The following is a 13784-nucleotide window of genomic DNA, read 5'->3' on the forward strand; positions in this document are numbered from 1 at the left end:
GGAAGGTAAAAGCAGGGTTCTACTGTATTTCTTTTTAGAAATAACATTGCTAAATGGAGTGGACTTCATAATGACGACCAGAATATGATTTGAGAAACATGTGTAAGGTACAAAAACATTGTGGCCCCATCCTCATTTATATACTGTAGTAACTCTGCAAGACATGAATGGTCATGTGTTTTAAGCAAGTTAAGGCATTAAGTGAATTAGGCAAGATGAACAGTTTGAAATACAAGTTCTTGAAGCATTAAGGCAATATATCTACTAAATAATTAAAATATAGAAAATATGAGATTTGATGCTGCTGTTGATACCATTTTCAAATAACGGAGACAACTTCTGGACCAAATCTTAATTTTTAAGCACAGCATGTTTTGGGCAAAAACAAGCAATGACCAATACTGTGAGTACATTCAGTAGTTTCTGCACAGTTAGTGTTTCTTATCATTGAACATAACTGCATTAACTTATAAAATAATAATTTACACATACCTTCCAGAAATAAGAAGCTGAATGAAATGAATGCCATGTAAATGGTAGACATAATATCTAATGTGAATCCAAATGTCTGTGACGTCGTCAAAAACATGTACCAAGCTGAAGTGTGTAAATCCTGAAACATGATACAGTAAAAATGTAACCATTCACTGTTATCTTATTAGTGTTAACAGATAATTTCCTAATGTAGGCAAAACGATTTACTACATTCATTATACAATTTATTTAATTGTATTGAAAGAAAAGTTTACTTGAAAAAACTCTCAAATTATGAGATACGATGGTGGGTAAGTACTTACGCTACTGGCCATTAAAACTGCTACACCACGAAGATGACGTGCTACAGACGCGAAATTTAACCGACAGGAAGAAGATGCTGTGATATGCAAATGATTAGCTTTCCAGAGCATTCACACAAGGTTGGCGCCAGTGGCGACACCTACAACGTGCTGACATGAGGAAAGTTTCCAACCGATTTCTCATACACAAACAGCAGTTGACCGCCGTTGCCTGGTGAAACGTTGTTGTAATGCCTCCTGTAAGGAGGAGAAATGCGTACCATCGCGTTTAAAGGTCGGATTGTTGCCTATCGCGATTGTGGTTTATCGAATCGTGACATTGCTGCTCACGTTGGTCGAGATACAATAACTGATAGCAGAATATGGAATCGGTGGGTTCAGGAGGGTAATACGGAACGCCATGCAGATCCCAACGGCCTCGTATCACTAGCAGTCGAGATGACAGGCATCTTATCCGCATGGCTGTAATGGATCATGAAGCCATGTCTCGATCCCTGAGTCAACAGATGGGGATGTTTGCAAGACAACAACCATCCGCATGAACAGTTCAACGACGTTTGCAGCAGCATGGACTATCAGCTCAGAGACCATGGCTGCAGTTACCCTTGACGCTGCATCACAGACAGGAGCGCCTACGATGGTGTACTCAACGACGAACATGGGTGCACGAATGGCAAAATGTCATTTTTTTGGATGAATCCAGGTTCTGTTTACAGGATCATGAAGGTAGCATCCGTGTTTGGCAACATTCCAGTGAACGCACATTGGAAGCGCGTATTCGTCATCGCCATACTGGCGTATCACCCGGCGTGATGGTATTGGGTGCCATTGGTTACACGTCTGTCACCTCTTGTTCGCATTGATGGCACTGTGAACAGTGGACATTACATTTCAGATGTGTTATGACCCATGGCTCTACCCTTCATTCGATCCCTGCGAAACCCTACATTTCAGCAGAAAAATGCACGACCGCCTGTTGCAGGTTCTGTACAGGCCTTTCTGGATACAGATAATGTTAGACTGCTGCCCTGGCCTGCACATTCTCCAGATCTCTCACCAATTGAAAAGTCTGGTCAATGGTGGCTGAGCAACTGGCTCGTCACAATATGCCAGTCACTACTCTTGATGATCTGTGGTATCATGTTGAAGCTGCATGGGCATCTGTACCTGTACATGCCATCCAAGCTCTGTTTGACTCAATGCTCAGGCGTATCAAGGCCATTATTACAGCCAGAGGTGGTTGTTCTGGGTACTGATTTATCAGAGTCTATGCACCCAGATTGTGTGAAAATGTAATCACATGTCAGTTCTAGTATAATATATTTGTCCAATGAATACCCGTTTATCATCTGCATTTCTTCTTGGTGTAGCAATTTTAATGGCCAGTAGTGTATGTTCAGGAGGTAAAATTCCATGTACCATCAACAGACACAGATAACTGCAGAAAAACATTTATAGCTTTTGGAAAGGTTCTTTTATTACAGAGGACAAGGAAGGTAGGGACGGAGGGGCATGTTGTTCATGCCTACTGTTCATAATTAATCAATTGTACTGAAAAATATATGCAGCAGCATTACTAAAATTGCACAGTAAAAACAATTTTATGAGGTCAAAAATAAATAAGTAATCAACAACTAAATAGTAAATAAACCACTTAAAAGAAAACCACCTACAGATTCATTTAAGGTTTTCCTCCATACCATACTTGAATCCTGTTTTCCTTGGGTAACAGTCCAGAGACCCCACTTAGCTTTTAAATTGTCAAAATGTCAAAGAAGGTAATCTGAGCACTGTGAAGCCACTTTGCCAATTCATATTTCTGTCCATGGGCTGCCTTTATGAAGTGTAGTCATAAACAGTGTGAAAAGCTTTTAAAGATGTTACAGTGTAGGATGCGCTAAAAAATAATTGTTAACAATAAATTAGGTACATTGTGACACATATTTAAGTGACACACCAGTTGCAATTAGTGTCAGTTGCATAGCATAGGTGATAGCTCATGAGACTGCTCAGCCTTTGGTTTAGGTTTGATTCTTCCTACTGTCCAATGTCTAATTTTTGTATTGTTCTCAAATTCAGTTTTATAAAACTAAACAAAGAACATGTCTGGTGACACCGTCTGTGGTGGCCTGCTTGAATATGTGTGCACAACAGTCTGATTGGCTAACTTCAATCCTAATTAACATGGAAACAATGCAAAATATTCAGTTTATTTCTTAGCAATTGTTCCTCAATAGAGTCTCACTTACAAGCTTATCAGACTTGAGACCCAGTATAATGAAGTTCACTTGTTTTACAGTGCTGCCTTTCACAAATTCTGAAGCAACATGACAGTGATACTAGAAACAACATCCCACCTCCCAACGGGCATCAAGATAAGAAACACTACCCCTTTTTTTCTTTAAAAAAAAAAAAAAGTTGCAAATGATCCGCAAGTACTTTTATTAAATCAGCTCTTCCATCCTAAATTTCTAATATACAAATTGTATTTTTTTTAAATCTCAGATATTTGCTGACTACAAGGTGTAGAAGTTCTGGTCCCAACAGTAAAGCTGTAATCATTTCATATTACAATCCATCATACCAAAGATAATGTTTTACAAGTTACATAATTGAATATTTTCGTTTGTGGTTTCATGTATTACTACAGTCTAAAGTTAGGCTCCTTTCTCCAACTTTCCTGGTTATTGATACTCTTAATGTAAAATTACATCTAGTTTAATAAATTTGGTACATCCCAACATATATGCACATTGTTCGGGTTTGTCCCGTATCAGTTGGTCTGAACAACAGGAAAATAAAAATGAAGTGAGTTGTTGGTATGAACTGTAAACGAGATATGCTTGTATGTACTTGACTTTTTTCAGGTGGTAATGAGAAATATCCCATAAAATAATAACAGAAGCCACACACTGTATCTTTGTACTTTTCTGGAATGTATTACCTGATGTTTGTCAAATTCTTCTCTCAGTATACTCTCAGCACCATAGGCTCTTATGGTAGTAAGTCCTTGCAGAGTTGCAAGAAGATGAGTAAATACGGGGCTCTTAGCTGAAATGAAATTATAGCTTGCATTTATTTGCAGGAAAACCGAAATTTAACACTCAGAATTAGAAATAAATATTTAAAAAAACTCCATATGATGCAGACTACCTACAGTGCATAATCAGTCAATAGTTTCATAAATTACTTTTTTTAAAAACTGGAGACACCTGACAATGAAACAGAGATGAAAGTCAACTAACACTACAGGAGGCTTTAAATGAATTGACAGTGATTGTGACAACAATTACACAGTTCTAATTTATACCAAAACTATATCTATGAGATCGAATCGGACCACTTAGATTTTGAAAGTGTTATATTCTGTTAAATTAAAAAAAAGTTAGCACATGAAAGTATTTTTAAGGTTACACAACCATATAACTTCTATAGATGAATTTCAGAACTCAAAGGTGGAGGAGAAATTGGTCCATATCACTGGTTTGATGACAGGATAAATTGAATATCAAGTTTAGAGACAGTCATGGACTGTAATGATGTTTATTGGTAGTGCTTAAAATGTCTGAGTAAATCTATTAAATGCTGGTTTGAATTTAATCATTTATTTTCAGTTTGTATGCGTGCTCACATTATTTATTTGTTTCCATTAAATTAGGTGGTAAGTGAAACTGAAATATTGAGTTTCATTTGTGCCACATCTACAGTCTGGGAACTGCACCTGATTTTGTGTAACTGTATTAAATAACTCTCCTAGTAAAATTTTAGTTTCTCTGTAAACACATACAGGGTGAAAAGTATTTAAATCGACAAACTCTGGGAGGTTGCAGGAGGTATCAAAACAAATACTTTTCCCTAATGTCATCTTTTCCTATGAGGATTATTTAAACTGGTGGAGGCTGTATTATGCTCTTCAGTTGTTAAAGGTTGTATTACGCTCTTTAGTTGTTAGAAGGCATATTACACTCTCCAGTTGTAAGCAACTGCTGTCCACCAGTGTAGTAGTGCATTGTCTCTGTTTACTAATGGGTGATACACCTGGAGTGAGTATACTGATATGGTTGGTGGTACTACATAGCGCACCACAATAGACGAGCTGCACAATGGGTTTATCAACAACAATATCCTAATCACCGTATCCTGCATCATACAACCTTTTACTGCTATGTACTGATGTCTGTGTGAGACTGGGTCATTTAGCAGATTACCGAGACAGGGACGCAGTCGCATGGTAAGAACGCTGCAGTTTGAGGAAGCTGTCTTGTAGCATGTGGAGCGGGATCCTTCAATCAGCACTCGTGCAATTGCACATAACAGGCGAATGAAACAGACAAATGTAATGACAGTCCTTTGAGAGCAATTGCTACCTCCATTTCATTTACAACGTGCCCACAACCTGGAACCAGTTGATTATCCACCCAGAGCACAGTTTTCACAGTGGTACCTGGAACAGTGTGAAATGCATCCTACATTTCCATCCTCTGTGTTATTTACCGATGAAGCAACGTTTGGGCGTGATGGAGTCTTCAACATGCACAATTCGCATGATTGGAGTGAGGATAACCCACATGCCACAGTTACTATCGCTCAGCAAGTGCGGTTCTTCATTAATGTGTGGGTCGGTGTTGTTCGGGACTGTTTAATTGGGCTGTATCTGCTACCTAGGCCATTAAATGGTAGGCACTATTACAATTTTCTCACCAGAGCATTGCCAGAACTGCTGGAAGACATCCTGCTACCTACAAGACAACACATGTGGTTCCAACATGATGGGGCACCGACACATTTCAGTCCTCGTGTGCGTCGATTCCTGGACTGACGGTTCCCAGAAATGTGGATTGGCAGAGCTGGTCTTGTACCATGGCCTGCTTGATTCCCAGACATGTCCCTCTGGACTTTTTTTGTGTGGGGAGAGATGCACAACCTTGTTTATGCAACTCCTGTTGCATCAGAAGAGAATCTGGTTGCTCGGATAGTAGCAGCAGCAGGAACAATTCAGGATATGCTTGGGGTTTTGCGTGTCCGACAGAACATGATCCAATGGTGTAACCTTTATGTGTCAATGGAGGCGTTTTTGAAAATCTATTGTAATTGAAATTGGGTTGTGTTAATGTGTTGTCTCTTGGTCATAAAAAAATGGAAAAGTGTTTGTTGGTTTCATTAATTTGTGCCAGAGAAATCTTCCTCTACTGGTTTAAATACTCCTCATAGGAAAATATGACACTAGGGAAAAATATTTGTTTTGATGTCCCCTACAACCTCCCAGAGTTTGTCGGTTTTAATACTTTTCATCCTGTATGTTTACTGCATATTTGTTCCTTTTTTGATAGGTAACAACATGGAGGATACTAATAATATTTTTTTTATCAGAGGATACTTTAATCCCATTCTATCACCATATTTGGGTTCAGTTATACACTTATGTAACTAAGTGTTCGTTATGTGCATAAAAATAATGAGCAGTAAACCACAGGAAACCTAAATCATGACAGCTGGATGAAGATTGGAGCTCCCATCCTCCTGAATACAAGACCACTCTGTTTAAAACAGTGCAAACCCCAATGTGTCTGCTCCCTTAGCTAAGTGGTCAGCGTGTCTGACTGCCATATAGCAGGCACAGGTTTGATTTCCAGCAAGGTAAGAGATTTTCTCCACTCGGAGACTGTGTGGTCTGTTGTCCTTATCATCATTTTGTCATCATGGACGTGCAACTTGCCCATTGTGGCATCAACTGAAAAGACTAGCACATCAACAGCTGAACTTCTCCTGGTGGGACCTACCAGACATCACGGTCATACAATCATTTCATTTAATTTTAGGCCTAGTATACAATACCATTTTACAAGAAAGACATGTCAGATTGCAGACACGCATGATTAAAAGACACTCAAATGTAGCTTTTGGCACAGCCATCATCATTAATGAGAGACACACACAAAACATTCACACACACACACACACACACACACACACACACACACGCAAACTGCCAACTCCAGCATCTTGGGCCGGAATGCCACTGCTGGTGTTGGTGATCATATGTGTGTGTGTGTGTGTGTGTGTGTGTGTGTGTGTGTGTGTGTTTTTACTGACAATGGCTGTGGCCGAAAGCAACATGTGAGTGTCTTTTAATCATGCCTGTCTGCAACTTGACAGATCTTCTTTATGGTAAGCAGCAAGATGTCTTTTTCCTACATTGTTGATATTCCTACCTGGAGTTTTCCATTGTTTCATTTTACAAAAAAATTATTTAGTAAAATAAAGGCCACTGATACAATATTTAGTCATTTCTAACTTCCAGTCAGTGCAATCTTTTAATTAAACACTTGGTATATATGCCTCAGAGCTGTATGAGAGTGATCTGAACTCAAATGCTCATCTGTAGAAGTAAACTGTACTAACCCATGTAACAGGAGATTTAAGAAGAGCGAAACTGTTAGAAAATTAGAGTAATATAGAAGTGAAGGTAACAATTCATCTAATAGGATAGGCACTGAGTCTTCAACAAACACATAAACAGCACTGAAAACTTCACTAGCTTAAATCCTCTTTCAAGCTAAAGTATACATACACATATTAGGGATCACTGTGGCTGGGCTTGTAGATGGAGGTGTCAGACTATTGACAGATCCCTATTGTCAAATAATAGCTGCAATTCATTATGATGGTGGTGGAGCTTTTATCTGTGGGGAGGATGATTAAATATTGGTCTGTCTTGCTGAGATTGTGGATGGCTGTTCTTTCTTTGGTTGTGACGTTTCTGTTCTTGGGAAAGGAAATGTGGAAGGATGGTGAGGCCACGTTAGAAGTAAGGAATTTGTAGAAGGTAACCAGAGGGCAGTTTGGTGGCAGAGGAGCATAAACCAACCACCTCAATCCATATATATCTAACTAATTACATCTTCAATATAATGGAAGGAAACATTCCACGTGGGAAAAATTATATATGTCTGCTTGTGTCTGTATGTGTGGATGGATATGTGCCTGTGTGCGAGTGTATACCTGTCCTTTTTTCCCCCTAAGGTAAGTCTTTCCGCTCCCGGGATTGGAATGACTCCTTACCCTCTCCCTTAAAACCCACTTCCTTTCGTCTTCCCCTCTCCTTCCCTCTTTCCTGATGAGGCAACAGTTTGTTGCGAAAGCTTGAATTTTGTGTGTATGTTTGTGTTTGTTTGTGTGTCTATCGACCTGCCAGCGCTTTTGTTCGGTAAGTCACCTCATCTTTGTTTTATATATAATTACATCTTCATATATAAAAACAAAGATGAGGTGACTTACCGAACGAAAGTGCTGGCTGGTCGATAGACACACAAACAAACACAAACAAACACACAAAATTCAAGCTTTCGCAACAAACTGTTGCCTCATCAGGAAAGAGGGAAGGAGAGGGAAAGACGAAAGGATGTGGGTTTTAAGGGAGAGGGTAAGGAGTCATTCCAATCCCGGGAGAGGAAAGACTTACCTTCGGGGGAAAAAAGGACGGGTATACACTCGCACACACACACATATCCATCCACACATATACAGGCACAAGCAGACATATTTAAAGACAAAGAGTTTGAGCAGTGATGTCAGTCGAGGCAGAAGTGCAGAGGCAAAGGTGTTATTGAATGACAGGTGAGGTATGAGTGGCGGCAACTTGAAATTAGCGGAGATTGAGGCCTGGTGGATAACGGGAAGAGAGGATATATTGAAGAGCAAGTTCCCATCTCCGGAGTTCGGATAGGTTGGTGTTAGTGGGAAGTATCCAGATAAGCCGGACGGTGTAACACTGTGCCAAGATGTGCTTGCCGTGCACCAAGGCATGTTTAGCTACAGGGTGATTCTTTCCGCCGTCCACCTAACCTTCGTAACCTCTTGGTTCATCCCTATGAAATCCCCAAACCACCTTCCCTACCCTCTGGCTCCTACCCTTGTAACCGCCCCCGGTGTAAAACCTGTCCCATGCACCCTCCCACCACCACCTACTCCAGTACCGTAACCCGGAAGGTGTACACGATCAGATCACCCTGTAGCTAAACATGCCTTGGTGCACGGCCAGCACATCTTGGCACAGTGTTACACCGTCCGGGTTATCTGGATACTTCCCACTAACACCAACCTATCAGAACTCTGGAGATGGGAACTTGCCCTTCAATATATCCTCTCTTCCCGTTATCCACCAGGCATAAACCTCCGCAAATTTCGAGTTGACACCACTCATACTTCACCTGTCATTCAACAACATCTTTGCCTCTGCACTTCCGCCTTGACTGACATCTGTGCACAAACTCTTTGCCTTTAAAAATGTCTGCTTGTGTCTGTATATGTGTGGATGGATATGTGTGTGTGCGTGAGTGTATACCTGTCCTTTTTCCCCCCTAAGGTAAGTCTTTCCGCTCCCGAGATTGGAATGACTCCTTACCCCCTCCCTTAAAACCCACATCCTTTCATCTTTCCCTCTCCTTCCCTCTTTCCTGACGAAGCAACCGTTGGTTGCGAAAGCTTGAAATTTTGTGTGTGTTTTTGTGTGGTTTTTTATTGTATCTATCTACTAGCGCTTTCCCGTTTGGTAAGTCATGGAATCTTTGTTTTTAATATATTTTTCCCATGTGGAATGTTTCTTTCTACTTTATTGAAAGAAACATTCCACATGGGAAAATATATATTAAAAAACAAAGATGCTGTGACTTACCAAATGAGAAAGTGCTGGTAGATAGACACAATAAGAAACACAAACACACACACAAATTTCAAGCTTTCGCAACCAATGGTTGCTTCATCAGAAAAGAGGGAAGGAGAGGGAAAGATGAAAGGATGTGGGCTTTCCCTATCCTTTGCTCTTTCCTGATGAAGCAACCGCATTGATTGCAAAAGCTTGAAATTTCTGTGTGTGTTTGTGTTTTTTATTGTGTCTATCTACCAGCGCTTTCTCATTTGGTAAATATTATTCGAGAAGATAGTTATTCCCAAAATACCCCATTATATATATATATATATATATATATATATATATATATATATATATATATATATATATATATATATATATATATATATATATATATATATATATATTCCAGAAGACAGTTATTCCCAAAATACCCCATTTTCAAGCTTAATATTGCAATTATTACTCTAAGACGACAAGTAATATGTTGAACCTAGTATTAGAACTTTTTCATGGCTTGTATAAAAATTTCACTCCACCTGCTGCCTTGTACAGTATATGAAATTATATTTGTTTGTTTTTATTTACTTGGCATTAATTTATTTCTATATGTATCATTTACTTTTTTCTCATCTCATTCCATCTTGTCGATTTTGATTGGTTTTTCTGTCATTGAATGTCAGTCAATGAATAAACTATTTATTCCTCTTATTGATAGGCAATATTAAGTCAACTGTCTTGATACTCTTTGTGCAAACAACAGTAAAGGGAAGCATTATGTTACCAAAAATGTGACAGTTGTTGGTAGTTGAATGATCAGTGTGACTGACTGTCATGCAAATAACCTAGGTTCAATTCCCGGTGCTACCAGAGATTTTCCATTGGTGGGAAGACTGTAATGGAGTCCACTAAGCCTCATGGTGACAGTTGAAGAGCTACTTGAATAAGAAGTAATGCCTCCATGGTCTGGAAAGCCCATAAACGCTAGGAGAGAGGTGTGCTGGCCTCAGGCTCCTCCACACTACATCAGAATGACACCATATGATGACATATACAAGACATCTGGTTGGTATTACATGGTCCCCTGACTCTAATCACAGAATTTCCTTTCTTAAAATTGTTGTCAAGAACAGAATTTAATTCTTGCAGTATCATGAAATAAATAAGAAAATCAGTCACAATTATCTTCATTGGCTCAGAACTACTCTGCATGTGCATGGGACTAATATAATGTTCACATTAATTCCAGCTCTGAAAAATTGTTGCCTCTGCCAGCTTATATCTATATACTATGTATCTTACTCACTCATTCCTTCCAGTCGTTTAATGTTCATTGACGACCTCAGATAAATTTTTCTCATAAACCAAAAGAGTAAACCCATGACAATAATAGGAATAAGATACACCCAGTTGATGACCACTGCTATAATTAGTGATCCACATACAGTCATAATAATCTGGAATTTACAAAAGAAACAAACAGTCAGAGAAATGATTGATCATGCAACATAATTATAAATGGTGAAACAGTGGAAAAAGACATTCAGATAACAGCACAAGTAGTGAAATGATTAAAAGAATTATATTCATCACATGTTAATGCATTTAAAGAGTGGAATGGATAATCAGAGGTGCTCTCTGTCTATCAGTATGTCTCTTATAAAGAGTCTCTTAGTACTATTAGGCAGCCTGATTAAATATTTGGTTGCTATATTTTTTTTTTTTTCAAAAATTCATGAAGATCACTGAGATCTAACTCAAGGTCTCAAATCAAATCTCTGTTACCATATTACATGTCACACAATCATAGATATAAATGACACATCAATTATGAGATCACCACATGGTAACTATCTATAGTTAGATTTTAATACTTCTTTTGATTATGGTGAAACACCAATACTGAACTATATGTACCTTTGCACATGGTAGTTGCTAGTTACCAACTGCAGCCTTTTTTATTACTGGAACAAATCATTAGTGTAGTAATCAGCAAAATTCTGTACTTTCTAATGTGTAGTAGTTTATATGATCAAATTCAGTTTTGGCATAAATTCAAAAATAGAGTTAATTTTGATGAATATGATTTTTTTCGATTATGATGACATGAAAAAAAACTAAGTATCATCAGTAAACCATTGATGTTAAGAGCTGTATTATATTTTCTAAGCTGTGGCTTGAATAATTTTGCAACACATCGTAGAAAACATCATATCTGTAACGCAGTTAATTAAAAAAAAATTCATCATGATATACTAACTTGAGTAGCATCCAAAATAGCCTTTGGAAGAATTTCATCAATTGCACCCATGTCTTTTGAAAACCGATTCAGTATACGGCCTGAAACAGAATGTTTACAAAAAAAGTGAGTAGAAGCGTAAATGATACTGGAACAAAATGGTTCACATATTCAAATCACAGAAAATTTTTGTTTATGTGTCTGGTAATTATTAAAAAAATTACATTTTTTGCCTGATTAAATGAGACTGTTCATTTCTCTGTGAGTGCCACAAACCCATACTTACTGGGTCATTCAGGTTTAAGCATTATTTTCTATTAGGACAATGTTAGAACATCACCAGTCATAACGCAGTGTCCATGTTTCAGTGCCACAGAATTCATTGCTAATTACTAACTATTGTTCACTTGAAACTTATAATGATGGAATTAATGCTTAGTAACAAATGATGACATTTTATAGCTAATATAATGGTATAATTTTATTATTTTGTCATTAATTATCATCTTATTCATAGTAGTAAAGTTAATAGTTCACAAAAATAAGCAAGAGATGATAATTCATTCACTTTCAAAACTTAGTGGATAGTGTATTCATTGTAAAGAAAATCAAGACTGGTGATTGAAAAAGGAAAAGTACGATGTGAAAGAGCAAGAGCAATGGATTAATTATTCCAATACATCCACTGCTAACAATAAAAATTCTATTCCTGAACAAGCTGTAGAACATAACAGTGCTTATTTCAATGGTAAAGTCATCTTGATACCAAACACTACACCAGCACCAGTACTGGTGTCTGGAGATGATAACTAAGTTTCAGATATACTGTAGGTTCTAGCCATCCACAAGTTCATAATTTATGCTGCATTCCTCTTCTTTTCCTCTTTGTAATTCTCATCCACAGATAACGTCTCAACAATATTACTTTCACAGTTAATCTCAGAATTTATTGTCACAATTTTTGTTGACTTGTTTCTGCTAATTCATTGAATTCTTATTTCCCTCTTTGACTTTGATTCATTTTTGGTTTATTAGTGTTATCTTCAGCATTTAGTTATAGACATTAGGCCCAGATGGGGTGTCATTAGTACCTAAATATCTTAGTTGAAACTGTACACATTTTTTATCCATGATAGATGCTTGTCTTCTACAGATAATTAATAACAGACATCTATTACAGACAAACAATAATTTCAAATCTGGTATATTTAATTTCATGTGCTTGAACAAAATTTCTCATTATGTTGTGCATAACAGTATCAAAACCGAAATACAGCGTTAAAAACAATGAAAGATTGTTGTGTAAGACTGCACACTGCCACGGGTAATGTTGAAAAGCTTTTAATTTAAAATAATGAAACATAATACATGAGGCACCTATTGATGCTTTCGATGGTATCATAATAATATGAAGCTTTTTTTGGATATTCTTTTGCATTGCTTGTGGTTGCTGTCTGTCACCTTTAGCCAAAGTCTGTGACTTAACAGAAATCTGTATTACTTCTAAAGCCATTTACTGTACCACATTTTAACACTAGCTGATATTTTTATAAAATGACTACCCAGAAAATGCAACATAACATTTATTGTTTTGTATATGACTTTTAGATAATTACCTGAAGGATTTGTGTTGAAAAACCGCATAGGTGCTCTCATCAAATTAGTAAACATTGTATCATGGAGTTTCCTTGATGCTTTAATACAGATATTGTAGAAGGTAAGAGAGCGAGTGAATGCAATGACAAGTAGTCCTACAATAATTGCCACATACATGTAAATAAGAGTTTCGGTTTCATACAATCCACTCAAAAGACTATCTTGATTTGTTTCATTATTAGTAGTTACAAACTCCATTACATTAAATGTTTTATTTCCCTGGCTTGTCATGTTATTTTCAGTCAGTAACTCATCATAAACAGCAGAACTGTTCGTATCAAGTAAACTGTTCAATTTCTGCATATACATCATTCTAGTCTCTTCTTGTGTAGTCCTGAAAAAAAAAGAAATGGTATTTACTTTTTATGTTCTGATATCAGAATGTTAAGAATGTTAATCTCATGACATTATTTTAAAACTTATATTTAATTGAAAAACAAAA

General features: G+C 37.4%; 1 protein-coding gene across 1 annotated transcript in view; it reads right to left on the reverse strand.

Annotated features, from left to right (window-relative positions):
* Window positions 1-13784, reverse strand: part of LOC124776230 (ATP-binding cassette sub-family C member 4-like) — a 170146-nt gene that overhangs the window by 45461 nt on the left and 110901 nt on the right. The window contains exons 14-18 of the mRNA XM_047251089.1: window positions 13303-13676; window positions 11708-11787; window positions 10754-10904; window positions 3742-3848; window positions 493-613 (exon numbers count right to left, since the gene is read on the reverse strand). Coding sequence (XP_047107045.1) covers window positions 493-613; window positions 3742-3848; window positions 10754-10904; window positions 11708-11787; window positions 13303-13676 — 833 coding nt within the window. The remainder of the gene's footprint in view (window positions 1-492; window positions 614-3741; window positions 3849-10753; window positions 10905-11707; window positions 11788-13302; window positions 13677-13784) is intronic.

The sequence above is a fragment of the Schistocerca piceifrons genome, chromosome 2 (assembly GCF_021461385.2).
Source record: "Schistocerca piceifrons isolate TAMUIC-IGC-003096 chromosome 2, iqSchPice1.1, whole genome shotgun sequence".
Classification (NCBI taxonomy): Eukaryota; Metazoa; Arthropoda; class Insecta; order Orthoptera; family Acrididae; genus Schistocerca; species Schistocerca piceifrons.